The 23,221-nt window shown below is 38.7% G+C and overlaps 1 protein-coding gene across 39 annotated transcripts in view; it reads right to left on the minus strand.

Moving 5' to 3' along the window:
- Positions 1 to 23,221, minus strand: part of NRXN3 (neurexin 3) — a 1,699,208-nt gene that overhangs the window by 875,887 nt on the left and 800,100 nt on the right. For 20 of the 39 annotated variants that reach the window (XM_032287218.1, XM_032287216.1, XM_032287217.1 and 17 more), the window contains 4 exons: positions 17,810 to 17,929; positions 8,560 to 8,941; positions 7,569 to 7,759; positions 6,638 to 6,811 (listed from right to left, as the gene is read on the minus strand). In XM_032287218.1, the coding sequence (XP_032143109.1) occupies positions 6,638 to 6,811; positions 7,569 to 7,759; positions 8,560 to 8,941; positions 17,810 to 17,929 (867 nt within the window). Of the gene's footprint in view, positions 1 to 2,059; positions 2,087 to 6,637; positions 6,812 to 7,568; positions 7,760 to 8,559; positions 8,942 to 17,809; positions 17,930 to 23,221 lie in introns of all 39 variants that reach the window. The other 19 variants (XM_032287189.1, XM_032287186.1, XM_032287187.1 and 16 more) reach the window with 1 other exon arrangement.

Genomic DNA, 23,221 nt, shown 5'->3' on the forward strand with positions numbered 1-23,221 from the left:
AGACTTCAGCTGTTGACTCACCTAGACTTCTTTCGTCACTCCTTAGACCTCATTGTTCTATTTCCTTCCGAACACATTTCTGTCTATGCTTCAGACAACCTCATTTCTTTGTCATCTGTCTTCACTACCCTTCATAGTTCATGGTAATTAGTACTATCTATACTCACAGGTTATAGCTGAAAAAGCCAGCTTGTGAGTAAGAGTCCATATCTCAATCTTAGGAAACAAAAAAACTCAAACTTTTCCTATAAAATAGGGAAAGAATAAGATGACCCAAAATAATAAAAAAGAATAGCAGCTCCTGCCACAAATGAAGAGGCTGTCAAATCATTTCAAGAATGGAAGAAGGTCTGTGCTAATGGAGTAATAATGTTAAAACCATACTGATGACCAGGCTGTCTCCACTAAAGGAAAAATCAAGATATTTCAAACTACTGGTCCATAAATCTTTACCTACTTTTTGGTAAACAATTTACTTTCAGCATGGAAATCAACCACTCACTTCTCCCTACAAGCAGTTATTCCTTTGGATGAGAACGTTCAGGTTATTTTGTCATGTATGGATTGTCTAAATGAGAGACTATGCTAAGCTCTGGGGCTTTAAAATCTATATAGCTCTTACCGTGAGGAATAGTAAAGGCAGGGAGGAGATGTAGTCGTCTGGCTTAATCTGCTAAATCTGGGCGGAAGGAGCTTCACCCTCTCTGGGTTGTCTTGTATTGCAGATCAAATCCTGCCCTCTTCTCTTTCCCTTCCCTTTACAGAGTAACATATAGCGGATCTTTCTTGACAATTCAACATAATGTCCAAAAACAACAGTATTGTCACCAGGGCCCCATATGCTTTGAAATGGAAAGTTATCGTAAAGCTTCCTTTGACTTCAAGTTTTAATTAGTGTATATTCTTTTATTTAATTTTAATATATTTTAAAGTATATGTGAATCTGCTAAGAGGTGATAAAGAAAAACAAAGTTATGGTAAAATAGTGAGAGAGTATTGGCTTTATTGGTGGATGTCTTCTGGAGAGAAAGACATTTGTGCTTGTTAGCTACATGGCATACAAGAAGTAAGTCACAGTGAAATCAATGATCGTTTTAGATGAAAAGTACCTTTTTGAAAGTTACCTTTGCCTTAACCACTTCTAACAATTTGGGCTGACTGAAAACTCTACAGAGGTCATGAGGCTCAGTCTCCTGCCTGACAATCAACCAAAATACACCTAAAATGCTTGTTCCTCCCTTGTTATTCTGAGTCATAGCAGCCTGGCACCGTAGGGCCAGTGGGCCATTACTGGCTTTGTCAGATGCCTCTTTGAATAGTAGAAGAACCAGTTTCTGCAACAGATATTCACTAACATCTTGCATGCAGGTATTTTATAGGATATTCAGGATTAAAATGACAGATCATCTTCTTCCCCAAGAGTACGTTTTCCTGAGATCACAAAACAGGAAATTAAAGTGCTCAATCAAAATCCCCAATAGAAAATATAAATTTCTCAAACATTTTAATGGCATTAATGTCTCCCAAGTGCCTAGATATATTTCTTTAAAATTAGTTAAGAGAAAATAACACTCTCTTTTATAAAGCCCAAGCACTTAAATGTCCTGCTCTAGGAAATGACCTCCCTGACCCAGAAAATAAATTAAGGGCTTAATTGGCCTTTTTTTTTCCTGCCAAGTTCTTCCTTCTATCTATGGTGAATAAATTAACAGGAGCCAACCCCTCCATGGCAACTACTTGGAGAGGTATTAATCATTTCCAAAGTAAATTAATGTGTTTGTGGGTAGTCACAGTATTGGATGCTGTCAAACCTCTTTGATACCCCCCAAAATGGAATCATGTTTTTAGCCCCATGAGGTCTCCTCTTGATAGCTGTTTTTCATGCATTGATCTAGGTTATCTGTCACCCTTTCAGAAGAACACAGGGTTCAGCCACCTCCCCACAATTGCTGCTGTCCAAGAGGTGTGACAGCTTGAAGATCTCTAAAGAAAAGATACCAAGGGTTACACAGGGCATCTTTCAGTCCAAAGTGGTAATGGGAACAAGAACCTTCTCTACCTTGCAGGTCAGCTTTGGTCAACGCAACTTTGTTAGCAAAAGAACAGAAAAAGCGAAAACAATAACCAGAGGTTAGTAAGAGGTAGAATAACCAGGATAACAATACAGAAATGAAAATGCAGTCTGCATAACCAGCATCACTCAGACGGACAATTGAAATGTTCTACAGGTTCACCAGAGACAGCAAAGATGGGATTGGGGGGCAGGGCAGAGGGGGACAGGCAGACCAGGGGCAGAGTTGGCCTCCTCAGAGCCAAGTCAGCAGAGCAGGGCAGGGGTGCATCAGACTGGACACAGCACAAGCAACGGGCAACAAGAGGCTCCTCACATCCACACAGCCAACCCCAAGGCATATGGTCCAGAAATAAGGGGGAGTGCATGGTCAGACTGAAAGACACGTGTGTGCAATCAGATGGAGCTCACTGAAATAATTCTAAACATTAGGAGCTGAGCCCTCTTGCAAATGCCATAGGAACATGGCACTAGAATTAGACATTTGGATCATGATGATTTGGCAACACTAAAAAGCTCAATTTGTTTAATTTAAAAAATATATCCAAACCCAAAGAGTTGTGGGCAAAAGGGTACTAGACTAATGTCATTTTTATTTGCTCATGTCAGTTTCAAAACAAAGCACGTGTGTTTCTCTCAGATGTTTATCATCTGCAATTGTGAAATCCCATTTCTAGCTGATCATGCATTGGCTTTTGCAGCAAAGCTGGCCTCAATATTGGAAGATATGTTTACCAGACAAATATTAAATCAGGTATGATTTTTTTCAACCCCTAGCTTAAATTGAGAGGTAGCAAGTTACAGCTAAATGTTGGCCAGAAATTGTACTTAGTATCTAAATTATATGCTTTGCATCTATCAGACACCTAAAATACAAAACTAGTTTTAAGATTTTTTTCTTTTTTGCTAGTAATACTTGAGAACCAAAGAGTAGTAAATTAGTATGCTTTTAAATAATTTTGCCAGCACTTTGGGAGGCCAAGGCGGGCTAGATCACCTGAGGTCAAGAGTTCGAGACCAGCCTGGCCAACATGGTGAAACCCCATCTCTACTAAAAACACAAAAATTAGCCAGGTATGGTGGTGGGCACCTGTAATCTCAGCTACTCAGGAGGCTGAGGCAGGAGAATCGCTTGAAGCCGGGGGATAGAGGTTGCATGAGCCGAGATCACACCATTGCACTCCAGCCTGAGCAACAAGAGCAAAACTCCATCTCAAAAAGTAAGTAAATAAATAAAATTAAATAAGTTTAGACTCTTCTGCCTTTTATTTTATCTGCTGTCATGGGTCTGAAATAAAAGGGAAGGTAATACATTTACTACCTGGGAATCTTAAAGTGTCATTGTCAATGACTTTGACAGAAACACATATTAAGTGTAGGTAGACATAAATATCTATCTGTGTGTGTCTGTGTGTGTGTGTGTGTGTGTGTGTGTGTGTGTATCAGTATATTCTAGATTTGCTAGAATAAAACATATCTTGAAGAATTCTGGCCTTAGTTTTTAGTTATAAAACCTCATCCCTTACTTTTATACTATTCTATACAAAAGAAACAATACATTAAGAAATGTGTTCTGTTTTCTGTGGTCCTCATATCTACCTAATGCTCAAAGGCCTTCTTGAGGCTCTCATGCTCTAGACAAGAGATTCAGCACAAAAGTGATGCCTTTTTGCAGTCTCTCCAAGGTTTTGTGCTCTCCCTTTACCTCCCCACCATCTTACACAGAACCCTAAAATGCTCCTGGGATCTCCTGCAAGGGCTTATTCACAATGGTACAAACTTCCAATGACAGTAATTTAAGCCGGAACCCACTTTTGGCCATTTTTCCTGGTCACTTAGGCTAATTATCCAAGTCATTTGTGTATAATCAACAAGGACTTTCTTCCCTCAGCACTCACCCTCTACTTTACCCCACCCAGCGGGGGTGGGGTGGGGGTTGATATAATGCTCAGTAGGTAACCATTACAATTATCTCCATGGCAATAGAGTGCAGAGCTATTAGGCCCATGGGACTCACCACAGATTCAGATGGTAGAGCCATCAAGCCACAATATCCGGCTTTGAACAATCAACCACACTCAGAGGAAGGTCAGAACCCTCTGTAATGCATGTGATGAGTAATGCCGAACTGCGCACAGAGCCGTAGGTAGGGAGAGGGACATCTTCCCCAATGCGTATGTAATTTCTTTTTGCTGATGCTCTCACTGCTTCTCTTAAAACTCTCTTAAGTGAGGTCATTCCCCCTCTGTATTATACATTCTAGTACACTTTTATAAAGGTTAGTTTAGACCTCCTTTTAATCCAATATTATAGCTTTATGTCTTTACATCTTATTTTTCTTTTCTATATATCTTCGCCACCAATACAGTAGCCATTGACGTGTGTACTAAGTACTTTAAATGCATGTAGCCTCAGTTGAGGTGTGCTGCAATATAAAAGACACACTCAAGTTTAGAGTCTTAATGTGAGAAAAGTGTAAAATATTGATAATTGTATCTTGATTACATTCTGAAATGATATTTTAGATCTATGTAGTTAAGTTGAATAAAATACAAAATTAAAAGAAATTTGGCCTTTTACTTTATACCTTTTTAAAAGGTAGCTACTAGAAAATTTATAATTACATGTGTTACAACATGTATCTATTGGGCAACATTACTATAGAGTTAAATGGATGATATGTGTTAACTTTTAAATATGAGGAACTGATAGCATGATTAAAAATTATGTAACATTTGACCAGTATCTTATGCTTTTTAATATGTGTTCTTATATTGTGATTTAACTTCATGTTATTAATTATTCCAAGATAACTGGAATTACTACCATTCCACAATCTTCTAACCTAATGTATTCAATTTAATTCCAAATGCTACACCTATCCCAGGGTTGCCTTTTAATACATGAAAGAACTAAAAGCAAGGCAAGGAGACAAAAATCCCTGATTAAATGAAATTGTTCATTTCTAGGAGCAAAGTGGCTACTTTAGGGGCTTAGTGATTCCCAACCTCCTGTTCCTTCATACATAAACACACACACACACACACACACACACACACACCCCACATACTACACATACCATATGTGGCCAAGAAAATTTAAGAAATATTTCTGGATAAAGGAAAAATGGAGTGGGTTATAGGAATGAACATTCCTATTACTAGTGCAAAATATAAAACTAACTCTTAGGCAAAGGGGGACAATTTCATAACTCCCACTCAGCCTGGTAAGCTGATGGGAAGCTTTTATAACAGTGTGCTTTACAATGGCGAGTGAACCCAGATGGAAGCAGTTTAAGAGCAGAAGCGATACATGAAGTTGAACACAGAAGACGAATGAATAGATTTGATGTGGTAAATTAACAACGAATACAAGAAAACACAGCATATTGCACAAACAAAGAACCATAAGGCTCAACCAAAAGGCTCAACAACAACAAAAAAAAAGAACGAAAGAAAGAAAATAATTACATAGATCCTTTGTCAGGCGAATTGGCTTTTCAAGTTATGTAAGAGTCACCTTTTCAGCCAACCCAAGGCTACTAGGGAAGGCCGAATGTGTTCGCTGCTGCCATCTGCTGGTTAAAACTAGATTATTTACATTGCAAAGAATTGTCAGATTGAGGAAGACCTGTAAACTTCATTTAATATCTCAAGGGACAGTGGATCATCTACAGGAACAGGCTGGGCATGGTTTGTTGCGCTGCATGGGTAGGCATGCAGTATTATTAGATGTCTGACATAAAATAATATTTGTAAACAATCATCCTACCATTTATTGAGTACTTACTGCATATCAGGCATTTTATGGCATTTCTGATTTCCTTACATCCAAGGTAAGTTTTATTGCCCTGTTATACAGGTAAGGAATATATAGCTTAGAGAGGTAATATCACTTTCCAAATGTCACATAGCTAACAAGAGCTACTACCTGGAGCTGAATCCAGATCTTTCTGGATTCAGAAATCCACAATGTTCCATTATACCCACAATGTTCCATTATACCACACTAAAGAACTGCCTAACAACGCCTGTTATCTAGTAAGTACTTAATAAATGCTACCTCCCTTCCGTCATCATGGCATTTGGACATCGTTTTCCTATCACCTGGTAGATTTTCATCAAATAATGCAGTCACTATCAGCCAAAATAAGAAACATTTTATTGACAGTGATATCTACATAAAATCTCTGGTTTTCCCCTCATCATGTATTAAAGTGTAAATAAAAGTCTCCAGTGCTCTTTCAGCCATTCTGGAAGCCAAGGTACACATTGGAAGAAGCCTGATGTCAATGCCAGGGAAGCTGTTTTTTCCTTTTTTTTTTTTCAATTGGCAAGTATGTGATACTCAGAAAACATCTGCCAACATGCATTCCTGGAGCCTGTGGCACACGTCTTGACATACTAAACCAGTGACAAGAGGACACCAATAGTGATGCAATGTCATGTGGAAAATGAGAATGAGACAGGACTGGTCAACTGAGGAAGGAGGCACTGGCAGAGGCAGCAAAGAGGCTTGGTTCTTGCAACAAGGCTATAGCTTATTGAGAGGAAAAATAGGTTGTACCTTCACAGCCACGCTCTATCTGCCCACTCCGATGAAGAGCGTCATTGATGAGGTCTGGCAGGCGTCCATTCAAGTCCACTGATGCCAGACAGCCCTGAAAGCCATCTCGAGAGGCCACGAGCTTTGGGAGATTGCTGTACATGCCTTGGGCCAGACCAGCCATGTAGAGATCACCTGGAAAGGAAAGTAAGAAGCCAAGGAGAATAAGTAAAGGATGTGGTGACCATGTCAACTAGAGCTGATACCCTTACAGATAATTCATCAGATAAGGGATAAAATAGCTGAGGTTGGTGGGGGGGCAACATAGATAAGTACCAGAGTTTCTACCCTGCAAAAAAATGAGACCAACATTTCTTATGTGCCATTCATTTTATATACATCACCATCAAAATTTAATCATAGATGGAGTAAAGATTAACAATATTGTCAACAAAGCAAGCATTTACTGAGTGCTTTTTATGTGCTTGTTACCAATAATATGCTGAGGGTTTTACAGACATTCCATCAAAGCTTCTAACAACCCATACAGAAACTAACGATTATTACCCTCAGTTTGCAAAGAAAAGTAAATGTAAGCTGAACAAGGCTAAGACATTTTACCAATGACACCAGACATTAAATGATTCACTTGAAATTCCAAAGCCTACATTCCTTCCTCTGTATCACGGCCCCTCCCACATTTTGACATTTATCATGTCATCCCTCAGCCCCCACATCACGACATTCCCGAAGTTATCAGAGAAAATGAACCACTCTTTGATGGGTTGTCTAAGTAAAAACAGAACAAATTACATTACAGGATAACTCAACGTTGTTAAAACATGATGTATCAAAAAAGCATGGCACTCCGAACCTGTGGTTTGCCTCTGGAAACAGTCTATCTATTATAAGAAAAGCTCTATTAAAAAATTGACTTCTTTGCAAGGTTTACCTTTCAAATCCAGGTTTTTGGCACCATTGATAACCTGAGTGACCACTCTGGTGTCCACTTTCAGGCTGTGAGTGTTACTATTGTCCCTAGTGATGACAACATTGTGCCACTGGTTGTCGTTCAGGGGACGATCACTGTTGCCTTTGATCACATTGGGACCATTTCCGAGGTCAAAAACATAGTGTATGTACCTAGGAGAAAAAAGAAAAAAGAAAAAAAAAAAATCACTCAATAGTTGGAAATTCCCTGAAGTGGTTTAACGGCTGTGTGTCTGTAATTGACATAGGGAGCTTCAAATCCCTCATGCTAGACTGGCATAATGCAGAAATAATTTAAATCTGGATATAAGGTTACAAGAATAGTCAGATTTTATTCCATCAGGCTTCACTTTAATTCCATACTCATCGAGTCCATAACACTACCTAGCAATACTCTCCAGAATCAAAGTAGCACAGGTTGTACACTATAAAAGTCTAGGGGTAACTTTTAAATTCAGAGTCAGCCATGAATCTGTTTGAGTTTTGGTTTTCCGTTTTGACTATTTTCCAATACATGATAGTAAAATGTCTTGAAGAAAGGGTAGCTCCTAAAAACTTGCATATATGGGCTAACAGTAGGATTAAAAATATCTACGTTTTGTTTTTTGGTATAAATTGGGTGGTTGTAGTTAGTAATACTCAAGAATTAGATGCAACACAAACCACTTTCTTTTGCAAAAATAAGCTTTTCTTCTACAGTTTTAAAGGGCTACATTTCATAGTAAAAAGCCTGCTATTGTTGAGTTAATGGAAGACCTTTAAATTAAATCATGAGCCTCTCTCCTTTTCGGATCTAGTCATTTTATGGATCTATTTAATCAAGGAGGACACTAGAATGTGTCAGGGATGGAGGGTAGGGAGTAGAATAGACCATTTATTTTTATGTCCATATTTTATGTAGGGCTTCAGCACATTGAAGACATCCAACGTAAGTCGTGATCCCTTCTACTTACCCCTTGACGAGCTCGACGGCGATGAAGTCATTGCCATCACCGCTATTGAAGAGAATGAAGCCATCTGGTGAGGTGGTCTTGAACTGGAAGAAGAGATGCATGGAGGTGTAAGCCTGGAGGGTGGCAAGGCTCAGGTAGCTGCTCTTGGTCTTGAAGGTGACAGGGTCAGCGATGATGTTCCTCAGTCCAAAACGAGCCTTCAGCTCACAATAATCAATGTCACCATTTTTGCACAAGTCAATGTAGAGAAGGCCGTTAAACATGAGGCTCTGTAGATGGCCAATGAAGCTGGAGGGGACGACGGAGATGTAACGTTTTTCAGTCATGATTCCCGTTTCAATGTTGTGGAACTCCAGACGGGTATGGTCTCCCACCATTGTACCTGTGAACATTGCAAATGAGGTACAAACAGGAAAGGTTACCATTATATATCACAGCACCCCTAAGTATATTTTTGGGGTGTAACTTGTTTCCACACAGAATATTCAGTTTTCCTGGGTGAGTTCCAGAAAACCAAATATTTAATATGGTAGACACCTTACTTGACCTCAGCCAGGGCACTGAGGACTAGCCTTGCCCAAATTATATGTCCTGAATCCCATGCTCTCATGCAGCTGCTCAGCATGGCTCATCATATAAGAGGAAATGTGAGGTCATGAGTAACTCAGGTTAAAAGATAAAGCCATTGGTATTCTCCACTCAGGAGAATAACTGGACAGTAATACACAGTATAAGAAGAAACATCTTTGTTGCTCTTGCCCTTGTAAAGACACAACAAACAAGTCCTGGGCGTTCACCACCAAATATTTCTTCTCACAATAATTCACCACCTAGTACTTGTGGGAAGGGCTCTATTACAGAGGATCAGTTGACTTTACCTGTCTAGTGACTGTTACTTTATTTTATAATAACATGTAATTTTTTTTTTAGGAAGCTACCCACCTCTCTTGACCTTGCAACCACCTGGACTGGATAAAGTTGGCTCTAATCAAGCTGCTTAGTCTGGACCACTCAATGTATTTTATCCCCCTAACTGTCACAGACTTTGGACTACAAACTAAAAAAGTGGTTATTAAATGTCAGTGTTTATCAGAACCACCTGGAGGGGTTAGGCCCTCAGAGTTTGTAATTCAAAAGTCTGGGATGAGGCCTGAGAATATGCATTTCTAACAAGTTCCAAAGTGATTCTCTTGTGGCTGATTTAGGGACCACTTTTAGAACTTGCAACAGCCCAAGCCAGCCCAGCCACACTCAGCTCCAGGGCTCTTGTTGGTACACTTAGGAAAGATGCATTCTTTGCAAGCAAGGACTGCTGGAGGGGTAAGAAGAAAGCTTGGAGTTCCTGGAGGCTGTAAGATAATCAGAGGGATCAGAGGACTGGCAAGCCAGAGACAATTACAACATGAAGAGATTCAGCACAAATAACATGTGTTCTGTCTTTTGAGGCTCTGTATCCAGCCAGGCGCCTCTGGGCTTTTTCAAACTGTGTGGCAATAGACTCCCTTTCATGCTTTAAGCAGCTGAGTTGGATTTCTGACATTTACAATGGAAATATCTTTAGCTGATACAAACAAACTATTTACAAATTTCATTACCGATTTTCCCTAGAAGTGGTGAGTGACCAGGGCAGAGGGGATAAGGAGGGCTTGAAATAATTAAAACAGACTGGAAATTTTCACAGCAAAATAAAGAAAAACATCATTAATATAGCCAGAGTAGAAATTGGCTTCCTCAACACTGATATAAAAAAACTCATGTTAAACAGAACAAACCATGTTCTACTGCCAAGCGTTAGAAGGAAGGGAGGGGGAATTCTTCCTTTCCTTTCTCATTGTTTCCTTCTACATGGAAGAAACTCTACTAGCGAGACACTGATAGCATCTCTTTATTTCCTCTTTAGCAACTTTCCTGAAGAAGTGACATAATCAGAAATATTAAGATAATCTACAAAGAGAGGCTGTGTGTGCTCAGCTCAGCCCCTGACACCTGTTCCTCTTTGCTGGATCAAGCCACCTTCAGAAATGTCCATCTACTGCATGTATTCACAGAATGGGTGTTACAGGAGCAAGCCTTACCTCAATGAAAGATGCCTGCCCCAGTTCTGAACTACTATTCAAGTGGACAATTCTAATTCTGAAGTTCAGTAGGTAAAAGCAATATTAAATATGTGTTATTGCTAATAAAAAAGATATTTGCCTTCCATCTGCATTGCAATGTTTTCTCTATTGGCTCAGAATCCCAGTGACAAAAAAAAGGGAGGATTGCATTTTCTTCGGTCTCTTAAACTTCAATATCTGGGAGACTAAACCAGATCGTACCCTTAAGTGCTCAATATTGATTTTATCTCTTTGGGAACAAACTCAGACCTAATTGAAAGAATGGGCTGGGGACAGTGGCTCATGCCTGTAATCCCAGCATTTTTGGGTCAAGACAGAAAGATTGTTTGAGGCTATGTGTTTAAGACCAGCCAGGGTAACATAGCAAGACCCAGTCTCTACAAAAATTTTTAAAATATTAGCCAAACATGAAGATGTATACCTATATTGCTAGCTACCTAGCTACTCAGGAGGCTAAGGTAGTCAGATCACTGGAACCCAGGAGTTTAAGGCTGTACTCCATCCTAGGTAACAGAGTGAGATGCTGTCTCTAAATTTATAAAAATTTCTCATATTGCCTATAAGCACAAAAATCAGACTTACATGTTATGAGCTTCTGTGTGATGTTTTGACAACTAGTGACAAATCACTCTCTCAATATAAGAAAAAAACATGTTGGTTAACTTAAATATAAAAATCAAAATGCAACATAAATCTGCTAACAAATAACTAGGAAAAAAAATTACTTCGTGTTAAAAATCATACTGCTTGTCAAAATAAAAAGCAACATAAAAATTCAGCCCCCCAAATTTGCACGCTCTAAAATAATGAAGTGACCAAAAGAAGCATCCAATGTCAAATTTGATAAAGATACTCCTACCAGGAAGGGGAGCTGGGCTGGAAAATGATGGGGAGGGGGAGTCATAGTCAATCTCCATGGAAACAGAGAAACTGAACTATGATGCTGCTGCTAGTCATGCTAATTCTTATTTTACAAAGAAAACAATCTAAGATGAGAGCTAAGAGGTGAGAATGGGGAATCTCTGGTGAAGATTGGGGTTCCAAAAGAAATCTGAAGAGACAATTTTAAAGTCAAGTGGGTGCTTTCAGAGAAGTTCTGGATGAAGTGACCTCCAGGATTGAGGGGTTAGGAAATTCTGCTCATTAGAAACTCAATTTTCTACAGCAAAAAAAATAAAGTATTGATTGAGATAGCAGAGAGACTGAGCATGGATATGGATAAGTACAAGAAGTGAAGTTAATGATGGAATTTAAGAGCTTAGCCCAGGAACACAAACTGAGAATTCAAGTTGACTCACATAGAAGCCTCAACTAAAAGTTGGTGATGGGAAGGGAAGAAGGCCATGTGGGATCCAATCAGAAAAGGAATTGGCTTGGGGAGCTGAGGCAGGGGGATCACGAGGTCAGGGGATCAAGATCATACTAACATGGTGAAACCCCATCTCTACTAAAAATACAAAATATTAGCCAGGCATGGTGGCACGTGCCTGTAGTCCCAGCTACCCAGGAGGCTGAGGCAGGAGAAATGCTTGAACTCGGGAGACGGAGGTTGCAGTGAGCCGAGATCACGCCACTGCACTCCAGCCTGGGCAGCAGAGTGAGACTCCATCTCAACAAACAAAAAAGAAAAAAAGAAAAGAAAAGGAATTGGCTTCCCTGTGAGCTAAAAAACTTACTCCTTTGTGGATGGAGACCTAAAAAAAAAAAACAAGGATATTATTGCACCTGGGGAAAGCATGAAAGATTGGTGAAAGTTTGAAACTTGTGCCAAACTAACCAAATAATTGTTTTTGATCTGTGTGTCATTTGTTCAACAGTAGGGACGGAAACATTTCACTCATCTCCTCTGAGCGCTGTCTGCAAACAGAACCTCTTTTCCATGTAAGAGGCAAATATATTCATACCTCACAGAAGTTTCTTTCAAACTTCAGAGGAAAGAGAAGTAACTGGGGAGAAAGATAACAAGGCAAAACCAAGACTACTGAAAATTCCATATAAGGCAGGCACTGTCTTAAATACTGCATAATCATTATGAAATGCCGTTATCACAATAAAATTGTAGCTCGGTATCTTTCTCTTGCTTTAGGACATTTAGCTTGCAGAGGTTAAGCAGTTTGATCAAGATTCATACAGGTGATAAATGGTAGGCCCCTACATTGAACTCAGGTGTGCTAATTCCAAGGCCCATATCTTTACTAGTACAATAAACTGTCTTTGGAAAAAAGGTTTGACTTATTCCTCACATCATTGCCCAAGAAAAGCAGTAGGTAGAATTTGACCGGTAAAATTTCCATGCAGAAGCGGTTGAAAGGAGTTTGCACTTCTTCCCTATGGCCCAGTATCAGAATGTCATTCCATCTAATTCGTGGGTAATACATTCAGCACTTTCCCTAAAGCAGCTCTGTTGCCTTGCCTCCTCGTCACACATTCACTTCTATATTTCACTGATGGCCGACAAGCAGTCTACACACCAGCTCTCAGAGTGAGGAAGGACATGTACTCATGGAAAATTCTGGCCAGGTTCAAGCTGTAACTTCCCATTCCTATGCAGCAATAGTATCTAGCGGATGAGCAGGGAGAGTCCGGGGCTGTACTGCCTGACTTTGCATTCTGCCTCTAAGATTTCTTCACTGGGTTACCTTGAAGGAGTTATTGGATTTTTCTATGCCTCAGATTCCCATCTGTAAAACAGGTATGATGTTAGCAGGGTTAACTGCAACAACACATGTAAAGTACTTAATAGAGTCCCCATGGCTTCAGCTGTGCGCCATTACTAATTACGATGCATTCATTCCCCTCCTTTCCTCTGAAATGACTGAATCATGTTGTGCACATTTCATTTATGGTTTTTCTCTTCTTTGTGTGTGAGAATGTGGGCTTTTTTTTTTTTTTCTTTTGATTTTGAGACAAAGTCTTGGTTTGTCACTCAGGCTGGAGTGCAGTAGTGTGATCTCACCTCACTGCAACCTCCTCCTCCCAGGTTCAAGCGATTCTCTTGCCTCAGCCTCCCAAGTAGCTGAGACTACAGGCACGTGCCACCACACCCAGCTAATTTTTGTATTTCTTTTAGTAGAGATGGGGTTTCACCGTGTTAGCCAGGATGGTCTCGATCTCCTGACCTTGTGATTCGTGAGAATGTGAGCTCTGTTTTAAGTAGAGGTCACCTCTTGTGTCTTCTATATGTCCCACAGTGGCTACCAGAGGAGTCTGAGCATAGCCAACGTTCCTCATTTTGGGGGGAGGGCCTTGTGTTTGAGACATTTGCTTTGGGGTCAAGGCTTGGGTCCTCATCATTTCTACATATAAGGTTCCTGGCCAAAACTAAGAGCTCAGCAAAAAGAATAATAATGGGAAAAGCTGAAAGGAAGTAAACGGACCTTTCATGACTCTTAGACTTGGGGAGAGAAGCTAAGAAAATGAAGACTTATAGAGGACCAGTAAAGAATCTTCATGTTTTACCCATAATTCCCTAGCTCTACCGGTCCCACATCCATTTCTCCATAATATCAGCATTTTTTAAAAAGTGTGTGTGTGGTATAAAATGCTTTATTGAAACGTTTCTAGAACGAAAACAAAATAGCAAATACTTATCGATGATTTACAATGTACATTAGCTTATTAAAGTCTCCTAATAAGCCTTGCAATAGAGAACTCCATTTCATTTTGTTTGACCTAACATTCCCCAATCCTATTTTATCAAGTTTTTTAAATTACTATGAGAAATAAATTTTAATTTTGCAAAATGACTTTTTATAGCTTGCTGCTATATATACTATGTAGATAAGGACAAGAAAAGTCAGCATGAACCAGGATAGTCACATTTTTGTACTAGCAAGGCTGAATTTATGTACTAGCAAGAAGTTCTAGGTAGAGGAGGCAGTTCATGTGGCATTAGGCCCCAGTTCTGAAGAGCATAACTCAAGTTATACTTGGTATAGTAATATATTTTTAATAATAGAAACATAGCTCAATCAATTCTTATTGATGTCAACCGAAATTAATGTTTTTCAAATAAGTAATACAGTCACATTCCAATAAATGGTAAACACCAGGTTGTGGAATATTTCTAACGTTGCTTTTGATTTCTTGGGAGTCGGACCTATTCTCTGCATCATTTCTATAAACTAGCTGAAAATTGGACACACTGGGGGACTTTTAAGAACATCAAAGGGATTACTAAATAAGAGACACTACTTAATAACTTGAGGACTGTGGGTATTTTAGTTTCATTGCCTGATTTTATGATTTCTATGAACTAAAATTAAAATTTCCCAACCCCTTATCACTGTAAAAAGCAATCCAGGACTGTAGGTCATAAGCAAAACAGCTCTTATCCTCTCCCAAATTTCTTTATACTTCTGGCTGCTTTCTTCCATCAGTAGTGAAGTTCGGGGGAGTGGGGGGCACGTCTGAAAATGAAAGAGCTTCAGTAATTTCAAAAACTCAAATTACTGGGTACAGGCATTTCGTGACTTAGTCTTGCTTTTTAATTATCAGCGGTAAAAGAAAGTGTAATTTACAAATACCTTTATTCCAAAATTTTCATAGAGGAATAATGACTGAGAGAGGGAATACGCATTATAGTACCCTCAGCCCTGTAATTCTTTATGACTAAACTTTTGGAGTATTTATTTTCCAGGGAAAATGAAAGGAACTCACTGAGGAGAGTCGGGGTGATGTCGCCATCTAGTGGCTGCTTTTCAGAAGATGCTGTGGATCCACCACCCTTCAGAGACAAGCTCGGAGGAGTAAGCAAGAGATGCGTGACTTATCACCAGGGCCTTTGCAGCCTCCGGATGCACCAACAGTTCATACAGTTCTTGAATAGTGAATTCACATTGGCTGTGGGCTCTACATAGTGTAAGCATTTGTACATCTCTTTTAAAATGTTCATTTCAAAAAAAAAAAATGTTCATTTCAGAACGCGAATTTACTCTTCGGGCATGTAGACCAGTAACTTCACTTCCCATTTCTTTTTTTTTTTTTTTAATTTCTTTTTTCATTTTATTTATTTATTTTTTTTAAAGACGGGGTTTCACCATATTGGTCAGGCTGGTCTTGAACTCCCGACCTCAGGTGATCCACCTGCCTTGGCCTCCAAAGTGCTTGGATTACAGGCGTGAGACACCGCGTCTAAGTTATGTCTGTGTGTAATCCAAGTGTTTTGGATAAGTGTTGTGGTGGTTCTGCTTGTCTTTGTTTTTGTGAGGGAGAGGTCCAGTGTTATCGTCTACCTCCTGTAAGTTTCTTAGGGACGTTAATAAGCTAATGCATTCCCTACTTCACTCCAATCCAGTCCATTAGATTTTTTCCATACTGTAAGATAAATTATTTTCTTGTGATGGATTTTGAAGTACACCAAGCAGAATGATCTTGTGGAATTACACTGGCATGGGTCTGTAGCTTACACAACTACCCCAGAGTTTCACGCTCTCTTTCTGTAAAATGACATTAAGAACACTTACTTTTAAAGGGTATAGTGAATGACAGAAGATTAAAGCAGCTGATATGCTTAACACAACTAACAGTTTCTAATGCCTACTGGGCACTAAATATGTGCTTAGATGCTCTTCTTTAATCCACAGGCTGTCCTTCCCTACACACACACACACACACACACACACACACACGCACACAAAACTGCATATGCACATATATATCTTACTGTATTTCCTGATTCCAGAAGTATACAAATTCAGGCTCACAAATATAAAATTAAATTATAAGACCCCAAATTCCACAACATTCATGCTGGAAAAGGCCATAGAAATAATAGAATCTCAATTATTAAAATGAAGAAATTAAGAAAAAGAGGTTTAGTATATCCATCCCAAAGGCATAAAGCATTTTAGGGGCAGTGATTATGTTAGACCCCAGGACTCCTGACTGTCTTATTCACAGAAGAAATGACAGAGATAGCTTAGACCACGGACTGCATTTGACAAGCCCCAGGAATGTTAACTTTCCTAACATCCTACAAGTTAACATCAGGGCCCAGATCTGATGCCAACAGTGTTACATGTAATACCCCCTGCTGCCTCAAGTCTTCTTTTCCCATATGGAGAAGAATTCTGCTTCATAGATGTATTCTGCTCTAGAACATCAGAAAGGGCAGACTTATAAGCGATAGCATATAAAATGGCACTTGATGACACCCTCTCTCTTGTACCTCAGCCTTCATCAATTACATCCACCATCAAATTCAGGCTGAAGATGTACCTTTACAAATCACTCCTGATTTCTCCAGCCCAAATGGGTAATTCTCTCTTCTGATCAACAAAGTGTAATCTCACCCACCAAAATTAGAATCTCATTCTATATTTTTATCCTATTTCCAAATACCAGAGTCCTATCTAATCTGTTTGATTGGTTCATTATTTGAGGAAACAGGCAATCTCATCCGTTTCTGTTTTATCTTCCACAATTCTGGCATGCCGCTGACACAGAACAGACTCTTAGGAAATACTTATTGATTGTGTGGAGCCCTGAATATTTCTTTCCAAATGAATGGATTCATTAATTTATTCTTCACCCTCCTAAATGTAAATTCCACCAGGCCAAAAATGTGCTTGTTTGTTCACCATTGTAGTCTCAGTGCCTTCTAAAATAGTGGATGGTACAGAATACTCAATTAATCATGATTAAATAAGTAATTAATTAAACCAAACCTTACTCAGTGCCTTCTAAGTATCATGCTCTGTTTTAGCACTTACTTTTACCTGTAATGTTCTGAATTTCTGGTTTGTCCATCTCTTTTACTAGAGAGTGATTCACTCACTGATGGAAGGAACTGGCATATGGGAGGATGATTGACAACTGATTTTTGAATGATTGAATAATAAAAGGATCTGTAGAGCCCTACATCTCTTCTCCAGACACATACTCTACGCCCAAGAAGAGAGACCCATAACTATGTAGTTATAGTTAGTAGGTAATTTCCATAAGACACATTGATGAAAAGGGATTGTAAAATACAGAGGAAGACCTTAGCCTTGCTTGAGTTTGTCAACAGAAAACATGATTTGTGACTTATACTATGCAAAATAAACAGTTCTGCAAAACACAGTTTGCTCAGTGAGTGACAGAGGACTATGAGAGAAAAGAGAGGCGAATTTCACTAGAGTTATACTCACCCTCAGCCACATCGTCATCCACGGTTAACTTAAGGCTTTTTCCTCTCCGCACCACCCGAACGGTGTGCCACTCGTTGTCATTGAGCTTCTGCCCTGCATAGAGGGTCTCTGGTCCTTTGCCTAAGGGTGGTAGTAAGTGCCAAAGTTAGACTCAATTCTCAAAGTAGTGCTCATCCATCAGGGCTGTCAAAACCACACTGGTGCACATGACCCAGCAGCATTCAAGGAATTATCTTCTACCCGAAGTCTAGTCTAATTTTACTGAGCCAACAGGATTCTCTATAGGAGTCCCCAAATGCAAAAGTCTCAATTCAAACATAAAGGATAATGACACAGTAATGAAAGAAAGAAATGCCTTCCTTTATCTTACATATAAGGATTTCAAATGCCAATGGCAGTAACCAATCATTTACAGGAAGCTGCAGTTAGCGGTCATTCATCTCTCAAAGTCTTCAAATTCAGATGACTTTCTTGAAGACATAGGAAATTTACAATGTTTTTTTTTCTTTAGAATAATTTGGCCATTTAGGCATTATACACCAGTCTGGCTTTTAGCGAGTATCCACCAATAGGATGAGAAAAGAACTGCGCAACACATCCTGTCTTAACTTGACATTTCCCTTAACACAGGGTCCTACGAGAAGTCACAACCATAGAAATCACAGTAGTAAGCATTACAACAATAATAATGTCATGGTTTAAACCCCATCATAAATAATGCTCCTGAAGGGAATAATGTTCCTCCCAGACTTTGCCCATTGTTCATCATTTTCCCATCGTTCATCAATTTCCCATTGTTCATCATCCTCCAAAAGGATCCAAAGACCCAAAAATGGAAATGATGGAAAGTTCCAAACTTAAAACTTTTTAGGACAAAAACATGACTAATAGAAAGTGCCACTAACTAGAGGACTAAACCAAGTTGTCTCAAGAGATCCATCCACCAGATTCTCAAGCTAAAGGTCAAGTGAACTCTATAAAGAATCAGGGGTAACAGGAATTGTACTAGGGGCAAACGATGACAAGATAGAGATACACGGACGCATTAAAACAACCCAGTAAACAAAGGGAGAAAATGTCACATTATCTTAGGACATATATCATTATTGATCTGAAATGCAAATTTAAAAGACAAAGAAGATTGCATAGAAGAAGATGGGCCAAGTTTGCTCTTTCCAGGAGGATAGCTGAGCTCATGAAGAAAGATACTGATTAAATATTTTTGGATTAGTCAATCTATATGTGAAAAGCTTCATTTCTGAAAAAGACTAGGAAAAAAAATGATACAACATACAAGTGGCTAATATATCCCTATGGATATTATGCATGTGAAATAGTTTGGAAAACCATATACTTGGCTCCAACATATGCTGAGCACGGGGCCAAGTGCATAGGCGCTTTAATGAGTGCTTGAATAATCAATGTCTACATAGGTCTGTTTCTATGGTAACCATCAATTAGGGTCAATATATTTTTATCTAAATAATTTTGAAAGCTTTATCACATAACTTTCACTAGCCACTCTCCTCCCCTCTACATCCAAGACTGAAGATATTTTAGATGGGGGAATGTAAGTCTCCAGGTAATTTCAAACTACACCTTTTAATTTTGAGTAATTAGTATTTCTACTTCCTTCTGGTTGTATGAGTTATGGTAGTAGTTTGAGTTTAGAGGAATTCTCCTCTTGAATAATAAACAGACTTTCAAAGGGAAAATGTTTCTTTTATTTACAATGTGCACAGCAAATAACTTATATTTAATAATTTTAAGAATGTACCCAATGCCCAAGTGCAACCCAAATTGACAAGAATCTTGAACATTTAGTAAGGAAACCTAAAGGCCCAAATGCACTGAAAATTAGGTAGTGATGCTATGAGAACAATGAACCTTAGGAATAAAAAAATTCTACAATTAACCATCTTATTTTCAATCTCAGCTTCTCTTACTTTGTATGTTTGTCTCAATATTACATAAAATGTATGTATTATAACAGAACTTCCCTACATTTTCAACTCATTAGATGCCACTCTTCATTATCTTATTGAGTTCAGGCCTAAGATTGACACAACAGTTGCCTGTTCAGTGAGGGCACTGAAAGAAAGTGGACCACGTCATGTGGATACTTTACAGCACGAACAGATGTTCTCAGAAAAAACAAATCTGTTTTTTTATGTTTTTATCCTCTTTATTCTACATGCAAATGCTTCAATAAGAAAGAAAGAAGTAAAGAAAGACGTGGAGAATATTAGCTATGAAGGCAGAACTGCTATAAGTACGGGCTATTTAAAACATCTTCTGTAAGGTGGCATCTGTTCTGTAGGCAATTTTTGTGCATCACTTAATTTTTATGATTGGGGACGAGATAAGGGGAAAATGACTAACACAAACATAGTAGTTTGGGAACACTGCTTCATTCGTGTCACAGTACTTATAGAGATGTAAAATGAGCTTTCTCTCAGTCCAGTGATGCTAACGTTTGGAGGTGTGTCACACGTTATGATATCCTTGAGATAGTCACATTTGTTCAGATTCAAACAGAAATACTTAACTGTGAAACTTTGGAGTGTGATGGTCCATGAATAAAAATGTATTTTAAAACACCTGAAACTTCTTATGCCCTACTATTTAGTTACATTTGGTACCTCCAACACTAACAATACTTATTATTCTCAGAGTAGAAAAAAAAATTCACGCCTATCTCACTAAAATGACATGGAATAATATTTGATATTCATTTTCAAATAATAAATAAGTAAGTCCCAGTGGGATTTTGTAAAGCTCTTGGCCTCTAGAAGCAGAGAGTCAATGGCATTTATCCTTAATCAAGTCAAAAGATCAACACATTCTACTAGAGGAAAAGTGATGTTTAAACTCAGCAGGAAATCTAGGCAAAGAGCAAACCTCATCAGTAGCCCAGGCATAAAAGTGAATTGACAAGTAATGCAAGAGGCAGACACAAGCTGAAGGTGAAAACATACAAACTGTTCTGTGTTCAAACCGGGATGATCTGGTCTAGGGATGACATTTTCTGGCCATTTAAGCAAAAAAACCCGGTGAAGTAGCATCAGTGAAACAATGAATGTAAAGAGTTCTTCACGTAAGTAAAGGATGGTTCAGACAAAAAGAAGAAAAGATCGAAATTTGAAATGAAAGTAGTGGGAACTTAGAAATCTCAAACCCATCAGCTTTCCTGCATTTTTCATAACTAGGAAAATTATGATCTGCAACTGGGTACCTATTAGATGAATGTATTACATGTCTTTTTCCCTCTTTCCTAGTTTAAGTAATAAATATTGATCACAAAAAAAAAATGCTTTGATTCTCTTGAGGCTGCTTAAACTGTCACTGACTGATCTAAGTAGAGAATACTAATAAATTACCTAACACTCCTTAGTTGAATTTCCCAAGTTATGATACCCAGGCCTGGAATAAAGAAGCAAAAGATTTCTGGGATGCAGAACTTCATAAAGATAGAGTATTGAATTGTTTATTAATGTAGAGCAGAGAGATTTAATGAATCCCTTGGGTAATACCACCCAAATGCTCATACAAGCTATCCTCACTGAAAACTCATTTAGCACCATTTCTTTGAGGTAAGACTTTGTTTCACAGAAGACGGCCTAATTCTCTGTTGATTGAGAGACACAGAACAAGATATCATGGATGAAATACACTAACTAGATTGTTTTTCTTGACCTATTCTAAAGTAATCCTATGGAAGCCTTATTTCTTTAAGAAGCCAGAACCAATAATGACATCAAACTGAAACATTAGGAGATAACACATTGCTGATTGCTTGGAGGAAGATGATACTCAGATATTACCAGATTTTTCCCCTTTTGGCAGACAGGAAACTGGTGTGTATGTTAAAAATCTATATTTGAACATTACTAAAGGCACACACCTTCACAAGGTGAACTTTGGATTTTAATTATTTTTAACTTATTTCAGTTGTCTTAAAAACTAGACTGTTCATATTACATGAATTTGTTATTCCCCCCAGGAGCAATATAAGCAGCAAGCCTACAAGTTACCCCTGATATACATTTGTTTGTCAGTGTATTTCTAGGACCTAACCAAACCAACTAAAGCAGATGGTTTTGCTCATACGCAGGGAGTAGAAGTTCCTTCCATATGCCACAAAGCTCTGTTTCCAAAAGTGTATGAGGAACCATTGGAAACTTTTTTGCTTGGGTGGAGGTGGGGGAGGGAGGGGGTGACGTCTGTCTCATAATCGCTTTGCTTTACCGGAACATCTTTCTATTTTTCAAGGAGGGAAATGAGACAGCAACTTGATCTCCCTTCAAACTATGTTTTACATGAACCAAAATTTCTATAATGCATAAAATATATGAAATTTACCCTCTTAGAAAGGCAGTGAAAGATGTATACATCTAATGATATGGTTAATAAATGCTCAAAAGGACAAACTGTGTTAGATTTGAAGGACACCGAAGATGTGTAAAGAAAGAAAACTTACCTTTGCTTCCACCAGCACCTTTGGCTAGGCTAGCTGAGCTGTGACAAGCATTGCACTAAGCCCATAGCACCACACATTGTATTTTACATCCTCCCCAGACAAAACAGATTAGGCAAGTAAAAGCAGGGATGATAAGGAAAAAGAAAAGGACTGAAGGAAGAAGAAAAGGACAGAAAAGGGGGAAAAAGGTATTTTATGTTCTGTCCACAAAATTTCAGGTTCTCGTTGTTGTCTTTGAGTGTATAACCCAACAGAGATGGAGGAGGTGTTCTGTTTTGTTTTTACAAACTTAGTTTTAAAGCATTTATTTTCACTGGGAAAAAAGGACATTTTAAATCATAATTATTTTTAGAGCCAGTTTGGCAGAACACCTCAAATAGATCATTTCATTCTTACTGGAGTTCATAAGCTTCAGGAATAGCTGTCATACCTCCTACAACAGGTGTAGAAGGAGTAGGGAGCTTTCTCAAAGTCTTCTACTGAGAAGTCTCCCAGCGAGGTGTGAGAAGGACAAGCGACTCAGCTATTCAGACTGAGCACCCTCCAGGAGCCCCTGCTTCTAGTTAAAACCTACTAAAATACCACCAGCATTTATCAGGCTTGAATAGGCAAACATAGCATTGAGACTGCCACATGTAAAAGTTCAACTATGGACTACTCACCCCTTTCTCTGCGGCTCATCTTCTACTTCAGTCTCCCAGGATATTAATAGAGTACCGTTACTCACCTCTGCCAGGGTTTTGCAGACACTATCTATTCACATCTTTCACAAATGTTAATCGAGCATCAGAATTCTGATGCTCTTTCTGATCCTCATTGTGAAGGATAAAAAGATAAACAAGACAGAACGGGTCCTGCCTTACACAGTTTACAGTCTACTTTGGGGTGAGAAAATCTGCAAGACAATACACAAATTAGGGAACATGAGATAA

The sequence above is a fragment of the Sapajus apella genome, unplaced genomic scaffold (assembly GCF_009761245.1).
Source record: "Sapajus apella isolate SASKATOON/1434 unplaced genomic scaffold, GSC_monkey_1.0 scaffold20, whole genome shotgun sequence".
NCBI lineage: Eukaryota > Metazoa > Chordata > Mammalia > Primates > Cebidae > Sapajus > Sapajus apella.